The sequence below is a fragment of the Corticium candelabrum genome, chromosome 6 (genome assembly GCF_963422355.1).
Source record: "Corticium candelabrum chromosome 6, ooCorCand1.1, whole genome shotgun sequence".
Classification (NCBI taxonomy): Eukaryota; Metazoa; Porifera; class Homoscleromorpha; order Homosclerophorida; family Plakinidae; genus Corticium; species Corticium candelabrum.
Window position 1 is genome coordinate 2,023,792 of NC_085090.1, and position 20,419 is coordinate 2,044,210.

The window sequence follows — 20,419 nt, forward strand, 5'->3', positions numbered from 1 at the left end:
TAACGTTACTGGTGATTTTATGATGTTGTGTGCACTGGCGTTTTTCACCAATTCAGGTGTAGCAAAGCGCCCCACCTAGCGACCGTCGTCACGCACGGGGAAGTGTGTAGAGACCACATTTCTGCGCCTGAGCAGTAGTTGGCCGGCTTCTCGATTTGCAATCGATTAGAGCTGATTATCTTGTGTCTGTTCAGCGACTTTCTTGATCTGGGTCGCGTTTCTAGTTGTGTAGTTGTATTTACCAATAGTTCTTGGATTTTATTTACTGCAACAGGTAGGTGACAACTATGCCTACTCTTATTGCCGTTTTCTAACTTTGACAATAAAATTTGTATTGCAAGAATAGTCCTAGATTTTCCAGTGTTTATCAACACTAAAATGAGCAGGTGGAAGAGAGGAGAGGATGTTCACCCAGGGAGGAATTGTGTGTCATGTAGTGTTTGTGGAGGCAGATTTCATCATCCAGACAACTGGAATGAAGAATTCAAGGAGTGGATCATGACGTCATCTCAGCTTGATATGCAGTCTTGCTTGTTTCCAAAGTGTAGTAGATAGTTGAGAAGGAAGTGGGAAATTTTTTGCATATGTGTGCAAATGGATGCAGATGTGCCAAGAGAATTTGAGGAAGAAGAGCCCTCATCATCTGATTCTTTGTCGCCAAGTATCTATTGACTGTTGTGGCTTCATACTATCATTGTACTCATGTGTTCATCATTTGTGCGACCAGAAGAAAGTCCATTTTACTCCTTCAAAATCCAAATTTATCAGAGAGAGTCATTTCCTAGAGGTTGTTGAAATAAATTTTAATTTATTTATTCTAAATAAATGTTTTGTAATGAGTTGTAGACTATCTTAACAACAACAGCAATAATAATAATTATTATTATTATCCCAGGTAAAAATAATAATGAAAATAATTAATAATGACAATAATAATGAGAAATTATAATAATAAATAATGTATATGCACACAAACAAGTTCTGTGTACTATGTCTTCATGAGATGTTGTGTCATTTCAAGGTTACTGAGATGTTGCAGAGCTCATTTGACAGCAAAGACCTGGAAAGATCTACTCCAACTAACGTGAAATCACTTGATAGAATTGAGACACGGAGTACTTCAAATTATTGTCTTTGCTTGGTTCATAAGCTTGCGTGTGCAATGTTTGTGTTATGGAGTTTTATGAATGTTAGAGCGGTGACCATACCCTGAACAGAATCTAGGTATAGTTGACAACTACATCACACTATAGTTCTTACAAGTTAGAGAAAACAAAGAAAAAACGTTTCTGGTGCACTGAAAGTACATTTGATGTGACTAATTTCCGAAGGAACGAAACGTCTTGTATTAGCTGTGTCACACCTCCAAACTGCCCGTAGTCGTTCGCGAAAAAGATCTGTGCAAAACCGTCTGTTGAGGGGTTCGAATTCGACAATACCGTTGCAGTACAGGCGAATAGTGTCCCCACCATCTTGGAAAGTGTCGTAGTGTGTGTCACGCTCGTTCTCTTGAAGTAGTCGATTCTTTCAGAATGTCCATCCCACGCGACGACTAGGCACGCGAATTGGAAGAGAGCTTCTACGTCGATGCGATAATCCAAAAAAGATGTCTGTGTGGCTCTAGAGTACCCGTACACTGCAGTCTCGGATATCGAGTATCTGACTGTCCGAGGACGTACATATGATTATTTATTTATTACTTTCTTCCTCGAGTGCCCAACCATCCAGGTGTACTCTTTTGCGGGGGCGCGGATGCTCTCGCTAGAAAATCTAGTGAGCGCCGTACCGCATTTGGCGGATCGACTGTACTGTACATGTTTCTACATGTTTCTTACTTTATTAGCTTATTAGACAACGCAGAACAATCTCAAATACAACAAAACTATCAATCTATTCCAATTTCATGTCAACAACCCCTAGGTACCAGACATCGGTCACTGTGACCAGTTTCTGCTGTGACGGTTTTCTGCTGTGATGGGTTTTCTGCTGTGACGGTTTTTTGCTGTGATGGGTTTCTGCTGTGACGTTTTTTTTCTGTAATGGATTTTCTGCTGTGACTGTTTTCTGCTTGTAATACTGCAAGATGTAGCGATCGAACACGCGTGCGTAATAGTCACATGCACATGTCCAAGTCTGATGTCTCGACAATCGGGCCGTGGAAGCAGAAAAGACTTTTTGAGCTTTCTGGCGTCCAAAATCGGTAAGGCCGTTCGCCGCAGACTGCAATCATTATCTGAAACTCTTTACAGGTAGTAAAAACAGCATAGTTCGGCTCGCCGTTCTTGTTGTGCGATTTTCGACTACTGCAGTTGGAATATTACATGCTATTTCGTTAGAACTAGACTTAGGATGCACGACTAGCATTCTGCTGCATTTGACCTTCTACGCGGATGCCCAGAATTCTTGGCAGCGCAGACGAAGGTTTATCCTTATTTGGTAAAAGAGGCGGTACATTCTAGGTTTGCGCGGGAATATGTTTGCCTGGTTTTGTGCAAACCACGTAATTTTAATCACAATGGTCACCTATGAAACGGTACATGCACCTATAATTTAGAGACAATATATTGTAAACTGCAGCACAAACCCTTACGAGTCACTCTAATTGTTGTTTCTGTAGCTACAGCCTTAGTTCACTTCTGTTGTTGCGGCGCATGGCTCATTGATCTACATATTTCAGCGGTTAACATTTTACTATTTTAGGATATAAGCTAGAAGATGAGACAGAAGACTTGATGTCGTCCTCGTCCTCCTCAAAAACTGCCGTAGAGTCTGCTGCTCAGTTGCTGCGCGCTTGTGCAGCAACACAACGCCAGCTTAAGCAGCCCGGCTCCAGCGGCCTAAAACACAAAAAGCACAAGAAAGAGAATGTTGTGGTAAGTTCGCGCATGCAGTTGCATTTGCAGTTATTTTGAGCGAGTCTGTGTGCCTAGCTATGTATGTATGTATTTTTTAATTCTATTATTTGCTAAAGCATAATTGCCGAGCGTGATAAGGCTTCTAATCCGGGTCGCACAAACAGAAAGGGGCGTGGTCCTATATGGGCTATCGATCGAACTCTTGGTGTGTGTGTGCGTGTGTGTGTGTGTGTGTGTGTGTGTGTGTGTGTGTGTGTGTGTGTGTGTGTGTGTGTGTGCGCACACGAATCTCAAATTTCTCCTCCCCACGACTACGTTTCATGATAAGACCTACTTCAAAAAATCGTTTTCGTGTCCGACTACAGTTTAGTCTAGGAACGATTCGTGCAAGTGAGCAAACTGCGACGGAAAAGCGTCATGAAGTTCAGTCGCCCTATCCTTTTGTATTGTAGCTAGGGATTGTGTGTACTTGACAACCAAGAAACACCTTCAGATGCTGACTGGTAACCAGTAGGAGCTCAACAAACCACCTGTCTAGAGGAATGCATCAAGTTCAGTTGCTTTAGCTATCGTTTTGAACAATGACCTGTCAGAATACGCCTCAATTGTGAGTGCATACTCAGCTAAACTGAATTGATCACGATTGCCAAACGACGACTACTTGGCATACATACGTAGTCTAGCTACGAAGTTTGCATGTTTACTTGCATGACAGGATTACAACAAGTACGTATTGTTTAGCTAGGACGTTTCGGTAGACGGTCAGAAAACTCCGTTGCGATGTGTTACGCACCAACGCAAGGCGCCACCTACGGATACCGTACTACGTAAATTGTGCGTTTGCGTTACTAGGACGCGTGGAAAATTCCATGGTTGCATATAGTGTACAACTGTGTAAATAGTGTTGTGTTATACGTGATTACGCCTTTGCTATATCAAAGACCAGGAAACGTTTCTATAGCATGTTGACTAGCCCATTGCCCGGTAGCGTTATGTGAGATTGGCCTCATGGCTACATACGGCTCCCTAAAAATTCAAAAAATCCCCGTATACGCTAACCGCCTAGCAACATACATTGCCGTAATAAGTAATAAATTCTGAATCTTTTCGTTAGTAACTCGTTTCTATAGCGACAATTTAAAATTTTAATGCATCTAATAACTAATGCAAAGGCAAAAAATCACTATAATTATAATTAGTACATGGCACAAAATACTATGATCAATCTAATTCGCTCAATATGCTGTATAGCACATGCACAAACAGATAAAAACCTGTACTGAGTCGTTGCGCTCCTGTAAGCATTACCAGAGGAAGTCACGTGGCAACGTTCTTTGTTTTACGTTTCAATATGGCGTGCGATCTCTGCCAAAACTCCCACAACGCAAACAGACGTCGGTAGCACAACGCAAACAGACTTCGGTAGCACAACGCAAACAACACGCATGCAGTTGCTTACTCATACGCATGCTCTAGAGCCTGCAGACTTTGCAGTACACTGTGGACAACGTTGAGCTTCCGTTCGGCCTCAAATAGACACCACTTGAGTCTAGTACGTACCCATATAGAGAAGAGTTGATTGTACATGCAAGTTATTGGTGGTAAAGAAGATTAAAGCTGAATTTACAATATGCAAACGCTTGAGCGTCGCGTCGCGTGTGTCCAGTCGCGTTGTCTTGCGTGGGAGTGGCACGTATCGCGTCACACGCGTCGTACCATTCACAATACGATTTCAGCGCGCCGTAGACGTCGCTGCCTGAATTATTGAACTGACCACTCGCGCTTCGATTATCTACTAGCAGAACTCTGCCGGAACCCCCAGCTTGCTCAAAATCAATTTCTAGGCGTTCTCCCATGCACGCAGGTCTTTGTACGTCTTGCAGTTGATCATCCACAAGCAAGGACAGCTCCCTACACAATCTATAGACCGCTCAACGTCGAGTACAGCGCCCAAATCAATAATCATTGCCCACAGAAGCCACACGTGCATTTTTAGTTGGCTGTGATTGGTCGAAATCAAGGTGATACTTCAGACGCGTCGTGTACAGCTTCCGGTTCGACGCTCCAATAGAACTCGGTTCTATATCTCTACGTACGCGTCGCGTCCTTCGCGCGTCGCGTCGCGTAGGCCATTAACAATTTGAATTTTTATGACGCGACGGGACGCTCAAGCGTTCTCATATTGTAAATGCAGCTTCAGCCGGCTCACCGGGCCTGCGTCTCACGCTCTGCGGCGGTAGCGTCGGCTAGAGTGTGTGCAAATATAGGAAGAGATGCGGATGCGGATGGGGATGAGGATGCTAGAAGCAGCACTCTGGCTAGACTAGACTCTGATCTAGACCCTCCAGGTCTTGGAAGCGCGTATTTCCGAAAGACAGTCTAATACCTTATTGGCATACTGGAAACCGCAAAGGTGTCAGTGGTAACACAAATATCCTATTAATATCAATTTGAACCCCAAAAGTTTAGACCTCTTGTTACGCCACTGGCTCAGTGCTGTGGTATTTTCATTGTCGTTTAGTCCATATGATCAGAAAGCAGCAGCAACATCAGCAGCCAGTTTGAACTAAAAATAATTTAATTAATTAATTACCATTTTACCAGAGACAGGAAACAGCACGAGCAACTTCTTCCGTTCCGATTTGTTATTCCAACTTCTTCCTTCTGCCATCTATTCCAGACAACTCTGTCGGAAAAGGTGGAAGAAAAAGTGATGCTGTATGCATGTTGTTGTATGTTGTGCAAAAGTTGTATGCATAGTTTGTAAACCTATATACATTTACATATGAACATTATTCTTATGTGCAGGTGGATCTGAAACTCATTATCGTTACTTTTACTGCTCTAAATTTTTACTATATATTTTTGAATATTTAGTTGTTGTCCTGCTGTCTTCTTCAAAAAAGAAACGGAAAAAGGGTTGAGAAATCTCACTACGTAGAAGTAGTTTGCAGAAGTCTGGCAAGCTACGGTGAAGTAGTCGCAAAGTGCATGAAAGCGCTAGATGTAGAAGCAGCAGCAGATGATGAAGAAGAAGAAGAAGAAGTACACGAGAATTATGTTCTTACGACACCTGCTGGCATTGTTATTTCGCATCATGACAGCCATTGGACACTTGGATCATACAAAGCTCAAAAACGGCCGATAGGACAATTACGTGTTGGATTATGTAGAAAAGTAAGCATGCAACTAACCGCACTGCATCGTTTATGCATGCTTTGGGCCTAATTGGCAGTTTTGTTATACAGGACAGCATTAATCACACTATTGAGGACTTTCAGCAAAAGGCTGATGCAAAAAGTAGCTACTATAGTATTTATTACGGTGGCATTTGCAAAACAGGTTTTGGGTTGTATATAGCTGTTGTTGATCGTACGACATCTAAGAAAAGAAAGAGAACTGTCAACACTTCTATACGTATGCAAATGCAGTAGGTCGGTCAAGGGCGTCACGTCTTAGGGGCTAGAGAGGGCGCTAGCCCCCCCACTTTTTTAGGGCGTGGCTTGCTATATTTTGAGTCAATTCTATTTTCAACGTTAATTAAACAGAAGTGTAGCTTGTCTTTAGCTAAATTAGCTGATTCAGCATAGATGTAGTACTGCTATGAAGGACTGCCTGGAAATCGAGGCTAAAGCACCCGGATACGGAAAATGTCAGCGGGAGACAGCTGTCACAGCAGCAGCTCTGTCAGCCTCAGCAGCGACAAGAACACAAAGCGGAAAGGACAGAAACTCCTTACCACCTTTCTAAGGTCCACTAACAACGTATCGCGGATTGTTGAAATGGAAAAGTAACACGCCAATTTTTTAGATCAAGAACTTCCCTGCAGCCAGAGTCGTCTCACTCCAAGTCTTTGTCATCTTTTTGTACGTCAAGGTTCGACGATACAGCTAGTTCTATCGTGACTGTGACTGTCTCTACTAGTACTACTGCTAGTGAATCTGGCCCGAAAGATTCTGTGTGTCATGCGTTTGATCCTTGCCGAGGTCCAACTGCTTGTTCTGTGACCAATGGCCCGTATCAACCTTGTGCAAAAGAACTGCCGCATGGGAAATTTCCTCAGACGAAATCTGGCACTTGTAATAGGTCCTTTCAACCACACTGGTACACACAATTTTGCTGGCTTGAGTACAGCCCTGCAGCGGATTCCGCGTTCTGCTTTCCTTGTCGGCTGACAGTAAAGCATAACCTGGATAAACAAGGTTGTCCAGACCAAGCGTTCGTGAGTAGAGGTTTCAGGAAGTGGAAGTCAGCAGTAGCTGACATGAGGCGTCACGAGGAATCTTTGAGTCATATTTCAAATGTTGGAGTGTGGAAGAATAGCCAACAGCAGGATGCAACCAGAGGAAGTGTTATGCAACAGTTGAGTACAGCCTACCAGACACAAGTAGAGCTGAACAGACGCAATTTACGTAAAATTTTTGAAGTAATTTTTTTAATGGGAAGACAAAACATCCCATTGAGAGGCCACGATGAATCTAAAGATTCTCACAACAGAGGAAATCTGCTGGAATTTCTTGAATATCTGTCACGGTACTGCCCTGACTTAAAACGCCATTTGGAAGGAAACTTTCACTACGTAAGCCCCAAAAGCCAAAACGACATGTTGAAACTCATTGCATCTAACATTCAGAAGAGAATTACGACAGCTGTCAAACACTGCGGCTTCTTTGGACTAATATGTGACGAGTCACAAGACATATCAAGGGTAGAACAAATGTCTGTCAATGTAAGGTTTGTAACAGACAGCCTGAATGTAGAGGAGAGGTTTCTTGGATTTTGGCCTTTAAAAGGTACTGACGGAGAAAGTCTGTTTCAGCAACTGACGCAAGTTTTGCTTGAGACGGGCCTATCAATGTCTATGGTACGGGCACAGTGTTATGATGGAGCGTCAAGCATGTGCGGGAAGCACTCAGGTTTAGCTACCAGGCTTCAGGAGGTCGAGAAGAAAGCTGGATATGTGCATTGCCATGCCCACAGATTGAACCTCAGTCTTCAAAACAGCTGCGAGAACGTTACAGATGTGCGAAACGTTCTAGGTGCTGTTTCCAGTCTCTATAATTTACTTGAAGGATCAGCCAAGAGACATGAAAAGTTTCAAGATGTGCAACGAAGACAGAACGAAGGAAAGGGCCCGCAAGCAGTACTCCAACGACCATGTCATACTAGGTGGGGTTCCAGGCACGCAGCAGTCCATACTGTTAGGCAACAGTTTGCATCAATTCTGATTGCTCTGGACGAACTCTCTGACGATGCTGCGATCGGAAGTGAAGCTCACTGTTTACTGACTGTTGTATCTTCATTCAATTTTCTCTTCTATGTGTCCGTTCTAGACACTCTACTAGGATTAATCTCTCATCTATCCCAGTACCTGCAGGGAGAGAACGTAGATCTTCAGGCAGCAAAAAGATCAGCTGATAGCGTCATTGCTACTCTACAAAGTTTCAGAACAAATGAAAGTTTTGAGAATTTCTGGCAGTCATCGGAGAAAGAGAGTAAAGCAAAAAACCTGACTCCACCAGCTCTCCTTCGAGCTCGTCGACCTTCTCACCGAATTGACGAACGAAGCACGACCCAATATCAGCCACTGTCACCAAAAGAACGTTATCGACAAGCATATTATGAATTATTGGATATCATGGTATCAGACCTAACTCGACGCTTTTGTAGCAAAGATTACCGTGTGTTCTGTGGAATTGAGAAGTTGTTGTCCGAGTCAGTCTCGTTATCGGCGCCAGATCAGTCGCTTGTGAGTGAGATATTACACTTTTACACAGGTGACTTTGACAACACTCAGTTCACGTCTGAAATAAGAGTATTTTACAATTATTCTAAACTGCACTTTTCTAAAGACGTTGTGGAGACCGGCAACATAGGTGCTCTTGCTCGTCAGTTTGTTTCTCTCCGTTGCACAGAATTGTTTCCCCAAGTCTTCAAACTGTTCAAGTTGTTTCTCTGCATTCCTGCTACATCTTCAACTGCAGAGCGGTCGTTTTCTGCTCTAAGGCGACTAAAATCATGGCTGCGAACTAGGATGGCTGACGAGCGCCTCCGGTCCCTTGCTCTGATGTGCTTCGAATGCGACATTGCTAAGGAACTGGAGAGTAATATTGATGATCTTGTTTCACAATTTGGTGCTCTTTGTGACAGACGTCTTCCTCTACAATAGTTAGTAAACTTTTTGTAATGTTGATATTAAAAAGAATTTAATATATATGACGCCATGAATTACGTCACATATCTCAGCTTCAAATTTGCGCCCCCCCACTTTTGGGACCCATGTGACGCCCTTGGGTCGGTTAACGTTTCGGCTTCTCTAAAACTATGGCTTTGTAACTTAGTGAGTACTGCATGACTATGTGAGACATATATAGTAAACATCGGCGTGATTTGCAGATGATGTTCCAGAAGACAAACTTGAACGGGTTGATTCAGATACTTCGGATATTGACCTTCCAGAAGCTTCGTTTATAGGGATGTCGTCTTCTTCACTATCTTCTACAGTAGAGCAGCTACAGGAAAATTCCCAAGTAACATACAAATGCAGTTCTGCATCAGTTTATTAATAGTTTGTGCATAGAGACTGCAATGCAATGTTTAATTTATGGTTTTTTGTATTTTTTAGTTAGTTGTGGATCTAACCACTGATGAAATGGCAGAGCAGATGCCTTCTGAACAAGAACGACAACAGTCTCTTCAAGAAGTTAGATATTGACTCAGTTTATATAATAAAAATAATGATAATAATGCTCCTGGGTTTCGGGGTTCAAACCCCAGTGACTACAGTAAATTATGAAACTTGTCTGTCTTCCTTTCTCATGTTTCTCTAGCTTGTCCATAAGATTATGACTTGTTTCAGTCGTTGAGGAGTTTTTGGGGTCTGGTGAACGGTCTGTTGACGATGACGTTCAGCAATTTCTTGGTGGTCATTAATATCCACTAGGCGTGCTTCGCGGTCACCGTAAGACCTGCAATCTATTATATCGAAGTGGCTAGTTATTGCTCGCCGTGTGGACTACACGGAAACATGCAGTGGCGGATCCAGATTGGGGGGCGCGCGCCCTATTTGGCAAAGTCTTTTTTCCTTCATTAGAGCCTGTGTGCTGTACTGTACTTGTGTAGTTCGTAACGCACGCTATAGATGTATGCAATTTCCGGAAGTGTACCGAGTCTGTTCTGTTGCCAACTTGTCATAGTTATAACGTTGACCTACAGTAAATATTCTGTTTTTCATGACCGAAAGAAAGTTCCGGCAACAGTCTTTCAGTGGTTTACTGAGTATACAGTCAGCTAATGTATCTAGGTACTATCTATAGCTAGGCATTCACTTGTGTTTCCTGACTACAGCACTTCGCTGACAAGACGCAAAACTCTTCCATCATGCAGATCAGTTGCAGTTGTTCTGCAGTGTTTTATTCACACTCACATCTGGATCATACCTTCTCTCAAGACCTACTAGTAGCGCATTGCGTCAGGGACATCATTAATATTAACTTGTGACGTCATAGATATTCTGTCATTTCTGCGCTCCTTCCTTTGCTAAATCCTGGATCTGCCACTGACATGTACCCTTCTGGGCTCAACTGCCGGGTTGGTGGGCGCCCAGATGGGAGTAAAGACCCCACTTGCCCGACTTGGAGGAGCATAACGACACATAATAAAGCCACTATAGAGTAGTGGTTAGAGTTCTGGTTTACTGACCATGATGACCTAGGTTCAATCCTGGGTGCGACAACAATATAATCAAACGAGTCTGTTGGTTCTTTGTCACTGTCTATTTGGCTATGTCTGTGAGAGTAGACTGCTTTCCGTCGAAGGGGACCTACTGTGATCTGGCCTGGGAACCTTTGGCTATAAGGTGCTTTCGTGGTAGTCATTGATACCTACTGGACGTTCTGTGTGGTCAGAGCTGGCCAAATCCTCGTGGCGCACGCAATCAGTAATCGATATGTCATTTATTAACTAAACAATTGTAGTGTCATATGGATTACACGGAACATGTACTGTACCTTTGTGAGACTTACATGATGGGTTGGTAAGCGCCTAGTTGAGAGTAAAGACATCACTTACCTATTGAGAGGGTGCATGATGATGACATACGTATACAGTAGACAACGCGCACGCAGTGATGCGCTCAAACGTACGTATCATATTAAGCGTATAGCCTAAACACGTACAGTTGGCTAGAGTGCGAAACTTAAGAGTCTTTTACATTTGTCCGCAATTCCTTTGTTTATATCTTTCTCTTGTATACATGACAGTTTAGAAATATCAGAGCAGCTCAAGACTTGGAGTACGCCGAATCCCTCCGCATAGATCAACTAAAGGTGCTACAGAATGTGTATCATGCAGGCGATAGATACTTAGAGTCAAGATTACGCTGGTTCTTATAGGAGAATGACAATCAAGCTGCGCCTCATGCACAAGAGGAGGTATTTTATTCCTTGCTTAATTTTTTTATGTTGTTTTTCTTAATTGTGTTGGCAATATGACATACAGCTACCAGAAAACCAGGATGAGTCTGAAAAGGTAACGGAGTTGCACATTACAGGATAGTGTACTTATCTGTTGTATCTTTTTGCACAGCAGTGTTTTCTTATGAAACGCACTTTGTTATCTATGTTGCCATCCGAACCGAGTTCTGACGACTACGATACTGTTCAGTTTCGTGTCAGAATGCTTGATTCTAGCATTATAACTCGCAGGTTTCATGGCATAGACACTATTCAGGTAATTATAGTAATAAGATAGTAATACAGCAGCGACTTCAGGAACTAATTAACCATGCATGCATGTAGTTTAGAACGACCTATACTATACACAATGGGTTTGATACACTTACATACATACATGCACCAGCTTTCATTATGAACTCTAGCTACTACTTCATTTCTATAACTTGCACATACATGCACGTATACTGTTGTACGGTATTTGGTAGCTCCGCATCTTAAAATGCAAATGTAATATCATCGTTAGATTTGCATAATCAACAACTATACAGCAGCAACAACAACAACAACAATTTGAGATACAAATAGGCTTCCTGCTCTTTCATATGTTACACCACACACACACACACACACACCCACACCCACACACACCCACACACACCCACACACACACACACCCACACTAAAATAAATAGTAAATGGACGTATATGCTTTTTATTTGGCTTTTTATCTAAAATTAGGATGTTGTGATTTGGATGACCGGCCATCTTGGCAGTACCCGCTTTCAGCTGAAAGACTGCGGGAAGCAACCGCCGACGCGTTTATAGATTTAAACATGATCGAGCTTCCAATTGTTGATGCATTTGATGGTCGAGCTGTTGTTAATTTGCTTCTGGAAAAAACAGTACATTTGAAATTTACAAGAAAAATGTTCTTGAATTGATTGTTTCATCCTGTTGATGCCAATAGGATGAAAGTTCGACGAACGCCAGCGCGCAAGATGAGTCCAATCAAGGTAAAAGACAATCTGGTAGTTGTCTCGTTTTACAGGAAGTACGGAATGGGTGCTCCCAAAAGCACGTCAGATAGACCCAATTTTGAGACTCGACCAATTTGGGTGCTTGGTGATCCGTAATTGAGCTAGTTTTGAAAACGTGTCTTTACGCTTGAGATTTCACTGCATACATGCATGCAGATAGTTGTTTTTGTCTATCTTTTATATGTTCATTCATCCATGCATCTTCATCAATATACAGAGTTTCGCGGCGAGTTTTGGTGGCGATTTCCCAGCGAGTCACAGTGAATCCGCGACGAATCACAGCAAATCCACGGTGAATCCTCAGCAATTCACAGCAAATTCGCGTTATATATATGTATATATATATATATATATATATATATATATATATATATACATACATACATACATACATACATATACATACATACATCATACATACATACGTAATACTTGTGTCTGTAGGTATGCGTGCGTGCTTCCTTGTTGGTGTACACGTCTATTATGTCTAGAGCTGTTTTGAGACAAAATGCACGGTACTTGTTTAAAGATTTGTTGTGTCTATTGACAATATACCGTTTTAGAGCAAAGTTTGTCACTTTCTGCCTGCCTTAAAGAACTTGACAAACAAATTTCACCAACAAGCTCGTGTACCATTGATCCTCGAAGGTCGCATGTTTTCCGTGACCTTCTCGCTGCTAGCAAGAGAACATCTTTCGATCCTCTCAAGAATATTAAAGTAAAAATTAATACGCGTGGACCAAGTGGTTTGTTAGTTGATCTGAAATTTTGTGTAGATTGAATTTGTCGGAGAAGAAGGTGTAGACACTGGTGGCCTCGTTCGAGAAGCCTGGCGGTTGTTGGCCAGGTCTCTAGCAGAAGACTGCGGTCTAATGCAAGGACCACCGAATGCAAGAATTCCGTTACACGATGTAACGTCTTTGCAAGTAACCAGTAGAAAATGAAACCTTTTGGGTGCATTGCCATAACTTCATATTTATATCTACTGCTTAGAGAAGAGACTTTTTAAAACTGGGTCAATTGATGGCTACAGCCCTAGTTCATGGAGGGTCAGGATTTCCTTTCCTGGCACCTGTAGTTTATGACTATATCTCTGGGGTACCGCTTCAAAGACTCCACCCTCATCATTCACAAATTCCACAGGTGGAAATACTGAAGATTGCCCAACAGGTGTTACGAATATATATATATATATATATATATATATATATATATATATATATATATATATATGAATTGCTAAGATGACATATCTGTTATGCTGCAGATAGCAACTTGCAATCCAGAGATGTTGGCTAATGTGCTACAGGAGGATGCCGTGTTGTCAACTGTCCTAGAATCAGGATGCTCTCCTGTCGTCACTTCCGACTTCGATGCCAATACCTCTAGAGACAAAGTATTGTCAGCTATCTCGCTACACTATTGTGTAACAAGCGTGAAAGCGGAACTGGATAACTTGGTACAAGGCATGCAATGCCTAGGTGTGCTTGCTGCAATACGAAGACATCCAGCAATATTTCGGCCTTGCTTTGTTGCAGATGGTACGGAGCTTCTAACAGCTGGTAAGTGGCAGTCGAATTGATTAAGTAGAACAGATAAACCTGGTTGAAATGCACTGTAATTACACGACAGAATCTATCCGAGTCTTATTTAAGACAAAAGTGTTCTCAGATAGAGGGAGTACAGAACATGAGCGGGAACAAGCTGTTTACATGTTATTCCTTCAGCTTCTGGATGACTGTGAAGGTACAGCGTATACAGAATTATCACTATATATGTAGATTACAGACTGCTCGCAACGGAATAACTTTATCATGATAGACTGAGTAATTTTACTTCTTTGTGAAGGTGCAACGTGTGAGGCAAGTTTGAAAGATGTGCTCGTCTTTTTTACTGGAGCAGATGCAGTTCCTTTGATGGGATTTCCCATCGATTGCACTTTGAGTTTCAACAGGGACATCGTATATCCTACGGCGTCTACATGTGCGCTAGAGATGACGTTACCAACTCGATACCACGACAATTATGAACTATTTAAACAGAAAATGGTGCAAGGTCTGCTTTGGCACGGGGGATTTGGTAAGCAATGATTCCAGAGGCAGAAGATTATTAGTAGTGGTTGTGTTGGTTGTTACGTTTTATTGTTCTTGACGTATTTACACAGCATGTACTGTACAAGTGTACCGAAGTTAGATAGAGAGAGGTTTTTGAGTTGTCACCATGAAGCATCGTTTTGATGCCAGTGATAGAGTATTGTTGTTGTTTACACGTTGTTTCCTTTGCACCATGCACCATGAAACATCGTTTTGATGCTAGCTACCCATGACAAAATTCCGAGGTGACTCGCCGTGACCCGCAGTGACTCATGGAGGATTACGGCGAGTCACGTCGAATCGCGGTATGTCACCGTGAGTCACAGTGAGTCACAGTGAGTCACCGCGTGAGTCACAGTGAGTCGCGACCGCTGTAGACGTACCGCATTTCTAAATATTATATTTGCCTGTATATATAGGTAGACGCATGATCCGTCACGGGTTTAGATGGTGTGATCGTTCAAAAAGAGAGTCGCTAAGTCTCACAGTTTCGTACTCTTCAGCTAGAGGGACTATCGATCTCCTCTGCAAGCTGCATGCATGCATGTAAGTTCGAAATGCATGTACGTATATATAGCTTTACAAATAGATATCGGACATCGATCGCCCCGCCAGGCCATGAAAATCAACTACGAGCGTCGAACTGGTGTGCGTCGCATGTACTGAGTGAACGTTCGTCAACGCTACGTGTGAATGTTGTAGGTTTGGGTGGCGCGCGCTATGTCAACATCTGCATTTATTGTTATAGCGCGCGTGAGCCAGACCTATAGAAGTACTGTGTACTGTAGAACTGGGAATGATCGAGTCTAGAAAGTTGTATGGCGACAAACGATCGAAGTCTTATTCAGTGGCGGTGCATATGAACGCGTAACTACATAAATCGATGCAGGCGAAAGGCACCTCAGAATTCGAGGCGGTATCGTTTCTGAACGTCGATCCACGCAGACAAGTGTAATGGAGGACATGCACGGACGACTGCCGGAGAGCAGCGCTATAGCAAGAGAACCAGGCAGACGTTCAATCTCTCTCTGTTTGAAGGTATGTTGTGTAATATATTTATTACTATCAATTAATAATAAATAAGGAAATAGCTCATATCAATATGGTATAAAATTATTAATATCATTCTGAATTATTTTATTCCAACAAACCAATTAATTATCAATTAAGTAACTAATTTGCACAATGTGTTCAGTCTGCCAGTTGAATTCAATAAACTAGAGCAGTATAAAACCTACATTGAAATTTCAACTTTAATTAAATTCTTAGTCACATTCAATAACATTAGGCAGTCTTGCCAAAAAGAAGCAAGTAGATCCGTCCATCTTAATACACATCAACTTATCAGTAATTGTACTGATTTCTACTGCTAAGTAGCAGTCGGACTGATGTGCTGGCATGATGTTCTGACCAAGAAGAGATTGCAAATCTCCATACTCTAAAACAATGTCAGAAAGGTAGTCCTCTTGCACTGTGTTTATAGACCAGTCTTCAATGTCAATTCGTTGTATGATAGCAAAGAACCTTCTTTCATGTTTGATGATTACTTCAATAAAACCAAATGCAGTTTCTTCAAGCTCCTTGAATTCCACGGTGTAAGAATTTCGAGATGGAGAACAACTTGTCCGCGATTGAATTCGATGGCAGTGCAGCATGAAGCTCTGAAGAGTGGTGACTGTATTGTTGTGTATTTCTGCATCTCCACTAGATCTGAGGAGAGCGTTTAAGGTGTCAACAAAATGGTCTTCTATGGTAGAAATCAGCTGCTTCCCTATTGGTGAATCACTTTCTAAAACACGTGCTCTGTAACACAGTTTGCCACAAATAGTATATGCTTTGTCTATCTCTGATACATACATACATACATAATATATATATATATATATATATATATATATATATATATTATATATATATATTATATATATATATATGTATGTATGTATATATAGATATAGATATAGATCTTACTCTAACAGTCCAAACTTGTCAGCTAGAGCAAGAACTTCTGGCTGATTCATGTGTTGTTGTATTGACGGTAACATTGCTGGAATTGCTTTGATTGCTGTGACTGCTGATGCGATCTACAAACAGTTATCGAAGACCCACTATTTTTATACTGTGGTATGGTCAGTCGAATCAAACTGTAACTCACTTGATTGGAAACAAAACGAGTACCATGTACATATCTTCTCAGGATTCCATTGAGCGACTCGAACCAGAAAGTGGAGTATGCCCATAAAGAGCCCCACTTTTCCACACAATCTGCCAAATGCTGGAGAAGGTGGACCTTCATTGTACATGCTGTGATTCCTACAGTCCAAAATACCATAACTTACAACATGCATTTGCCCCCTGAACAATTAATGTGCCTGACATAGGTGATTCCAAACTTACCATACAGCAGTTCATGGCGGTCATAGAATTTCTGCAAAAACTTTCTTGCTTGGTTAATGTCATCACGTGACACTGTAGTTCCACACAGTGTACGGCAAGCAGCAACAAGTAAACAGTAATGCACGTAGTACTCTGTTGGCAATATGCCTCGCAGAACAGGAACAGACCAATAAAAGAGCCATGACCTGAGTTCATTAGCTGTAATGGAATGATTGTGAGATTAATTAACTACCAATTATATGTGTGTGTGTGTGTGTGTGTGTGTGTGTGTGTGTGTGTGTGTGTGTGTGTGTGTGTGTGTGTGTGTGTGTGTGTGTGTGTGTGTGTGTGTGTGTGTGTGTGTGTGTGTGTGTGTGTGTGTGTGTGTGTGTGTGTTTACGTGTTCTCTATTTATTCTTACCTTTCCATGTATTGAACTCTTTCAGAGTGCGAGGGGTCCTAATGATAATATTAGCTGGGGCAATGGAAAGGAGCCTCTTGTCCAAGAACTGTATCTAGGTGATAATTAGAAGACAGCTGCATGTGAGTACACTTAGTTAATATTTTGCATGCCTGTGTAAATGATACCTTGTGACCAATAAAGTATGCTGAAGAACGGTCGCTTAGCCACTTTTCTAGCAGATTTCTCGTGACTCCGAGGCACACAACATGCATGTAGTCAATAGCTACTCCATCCACAAGATTAAATCCTTTAGCAGCTAGAAGAGGGGATGCTACTGGGTGCATTCCATTTACCTGTGACACAAGACTTATTGTAGATACACTCAAACATAATGAAATGGCACTTGCAGCTGTCTTTGATTGTACTGCTTCAAGCACATCACGAATGATGCTTTCATGTGTCCGACAAGCTGCAGTGGAGTTGTAAGGCCAATAGCGGTGCAAGTGGTCATCTCCCACAGTGATGCCAGTGTGGTAACAGTATATGCAAGCACATATACCATTATGCTGTTTCATACAAGAAACCATAGCCCTGGCAGGTAGGTCACAGGTAACTAGCGTGAGGCGAGCATGGCATAACTGCTGTCCTTCAGCTGTTTGAAACTTCACTCCTGTTAATCAAACAATAGCAATGTATATATGATTGTTATATCTTATGTATGTATTTGTGTGAGGATTTTGTATGCAGCATATATGCATTCATGTATGTATGTATGTATGTATGTATGTATGTATGTATGTATGTGTGTATGTATGTATGAGTGTGTGTGTATGATGATGACTATGGTCGTGATGTGTAACTGTCGAATATTTAGCTCAGTTTTCATACCTTCTGTTGACAATCTCATCAGTTGATCCATGAGAGGTTGAAAAAATGCTTGCACAGGTGGCTTTGAGGGCTTGAACCATAAAGCGTAAATGATGACATATTTCAGTGAAAAGCTAAAATTTAGCCGAACCACATCAAAGCTGTAGTTATCATCAAGTCACAACACACTTTACATCTTACCGAGACTTTGGAGAGAGCTCATTGATGGTCAGATATACCGGCCACAAAGATCCACTTCGAGATACTTTGAAAATGGTCATGCCATCAGTGTTCAAAGTTAGTGTCAGATTCCACTTTGAGGCATTCACCTGTGAGACTCTTCTGTGGCCTTGGCTATTGACAATATCAGAGACACATGCTGCATCTCTTTGTTGAAAATTTCGTGACAGTTCTGCACAAAAGTGATGATCTGTAGTGGAATACATCACATAGCAGTGAAAATTTGATTGAAACGGACAAGGGCCAAACCTTTAAAGAGCTGAGCCAAAGAGTCCTCAATGTTGAACATCAAGAATTCATTTGGTGGTGATCCATCACTTTGACATTCAGGTCTGGGGCAGCTTATCTCAGTGTCAGGAAGGAGGTCTTCACAGACAGAGCATACTAGAGGGGTGTTGTGTTGCATTGGCTGAAAAGAATTCTTGAAAAGTTTCTTCAGACTGTATAACGATTTTACTGCCTTATGACCTTGAGGAAAATGGGCATTGAGGAGGTCAAGCAGACCTTGTGCAGTTTTGTTGGACAGCTTGTGCTGCAGAACGAACAGCAAGATAAAGACAGAGCTGGTCTTGGCTGTCAAAGGACACCCAGGGTAAACAAAGTCTTCTAATAAGCCACTCCCTGCATCAGCATATTCTGCTCCAGCTTTTTCAGTGGTATCTGTATTTTCCAATGTTTGGCCCAGTAAGGCCTCGTTTTCATCAGACAAATTGTGTTCAGTGGCTAGTTCTTCAGATGTAGACAAGGAATATTCATCGAAGTCAAAACAGGCATCATCTGGCACTACAGGAAGTGACCTTGTTGAGGTGGACCTATGGATTGCATCAGATGAAGATGAAGTAGATTCTTCAGAGTTGCCTGATAGGAAGCCTGGTAAAAGGAATCACCAACATGTCATGGACATAAAGGACATATTACTTGATAATATGTCATGGTCATGCAAGCAGCAGATGATATTTCTGGACAGGCTGGCCTAGTTGTCAAGAGGCACTGAATAAAATATCACCTAATTCAAAAGCATGTGGAAAAGAGGCATCTCTTTTGAAATACAGTCATTCTAAGGAAGATCATTCCATTGTGCAGGAAAACTGTTACTGAAGACATTTGACAGAGACATTAATAGTTTTATTCATTAATTAATTTAGTTGCTTGAGTTGGGCAACAAAATCATAGAGTGAACTGAGTATGTCGTTTACAGTTGTTTTGTTTGTAGCTGGTAGCTTTGACAACATATGCAATAAATGAATCTGTCTGTCTGCATAGTCTATCTGAACCAAGTCCACTATTTACTGCATAGCTAAATGGCCGAGAATTACTGGTACTTGCTTTTGATGTCTAGCGTGTACTTGTAGAGTTATTGGGCTAATGGATCAATCCGTCTGTGTGCTGGTCTGTCTGCCATACATTCAATTAATATATTATAAGCTATAAGTACGCGCAGTACCTGTAAAACCAACACTTAACTTAATTAAAGCAGATACATACATATTATCAACTCATCTATTTGGCTACTACAAACAAGCACACGCACGCGCGCGCGCGCACACACACACACACACACACACACACACACACACACACACACACACACACATACACACACACACAGTATACTTGGGCTCTACATATTAATTAATACCGGTACCGTAGGCAATGCATACACGACTCTGCTATAGGTACTATCCTCGGAATCCCAGACTTGCGACTTCCTAAATATTTTGCAGTTACTTTTTAAGATTCTACTTGTTTAATATGCACAACTCAGTATAGTATAAATTTTCTATACCTTGTGGTGAAGTACGGTGTGACTCGATATCTCTTGGGTTGACGCCTTGGCTAGGATCAACGCCAGCCATGACCATAGTAAGCTTTCGTTTCAATTTAGGTGGAAGTTGAGTCGTATCTCTGAGATATTGTCTGTAGGGTCCCCGTTTTCGTCCTCGTCCTTTAGAGTCCATTAGTGAGGATCTGAAGTTTGCACCTGTGTACAGATCGAGTTATTGGGCGCCATCCAACAACCAATTGGTTGTTAATTAATAGCAATTAATTGCTGTCGGGTGCCACCTGCCGTAGAGCTATAGTGCATGCTATC

At 41.8% G+C, this 20,419-nt stretch overlaps 2 protein-coding genes across 2 annotated transcripts; one reads left to right on the forward strand and one right to left on the reverse strand.

The window, feature by feature from the left end:
• Window positions 1-6,308: 6,308 nt before the first annotated feature.
• On the forward strand, window positions 6,309-9,129 carry LOC134181587 (zinc finger MYM-type protein 1-like). Its single transcript, XM_062648857.1, has 2 exons — window positions 6,309-6,606; window positions 6,666-9,129. Exons 1-2 carry the CDS (start codon window positions 6,506-6,508, stop codon window positions 9,022-9,024), a joined length of 2,460 nt encoding a protein of 819 aa, XP_062504841.1. The 5' UTR covers window positions 6,309-6,505; the 3' UTR covers window positions 9,025-9,129.
• Window positions 9,130-15,631: 6,502 nt separating this feature from the next.
• On the reverse strand, window positions 15,632-20,285 carry LOC134181554 (uncharacterized). Its single transcript, XM_062648825.1, has 10 exons — window positions 20,114-20,285; window positions 18,577-19,197; window positions 18,289-18,517; window positions 18,109-18,221; window positions 17,406-17,890; window positions 17,239-17,332; window positions 16,839-17,036; window positions 16,597-16,754; window positions 16,413-16,525; window positions 15,632-16,244 (listed from the first exon to the last, which is right to left on the reverse strand). The coding sequence occupies exons 1-10, from the start codon at window positions 20,283-20,285 to the stop codon at window positions 15,707-15,709; spliced, it is 2,721 nt and encodes a 906-aa protein (XP_062504809.1). The 3' UTR covers window positions 15,632-15,706.
• Window positions 20,286-20,419: the final 134 nt, after the last annotated feature.

Bases quoted from the DNA above. Each gene is read 5' to 3' on its own strand.
- LOC134181587 (XM_062648857.1), top strand. From the start codon at position 6,506: ATGTCAGCGGGAGACAGCTGTCACAGCAGCAGCTCTGTCAGCCTCAGC. The intron at 6,607-6,665 runs GTCCACTAACAA...CCAATTTTTTAG, and splicing joins CTCCTTACCACCTTTCTAAG to ATCAAGAACTTCCCTGCAGC.
- LOC134181554 (XM_062648825.1), bottom strand. From the start codon at position 20,285: ATGGACTCTAAAGGACGAGGACGAAAACGGGGACCCTACAGACAATAT. The intron at 18,222-18,288 runs GTAAGATGTAAA...GCTAAATTTTAG, and splicing joins GAGCTCTCTCCAAAGTCTCG to CTTTTCACTGAAATATGTCA. The intron at 17,333-17,405 runs GTATCATTTACA...ATTATCACCTAG, and splicing joins CATACTTTATTGGTCACAAG to ATACAGTTCTTGGACAAGAG.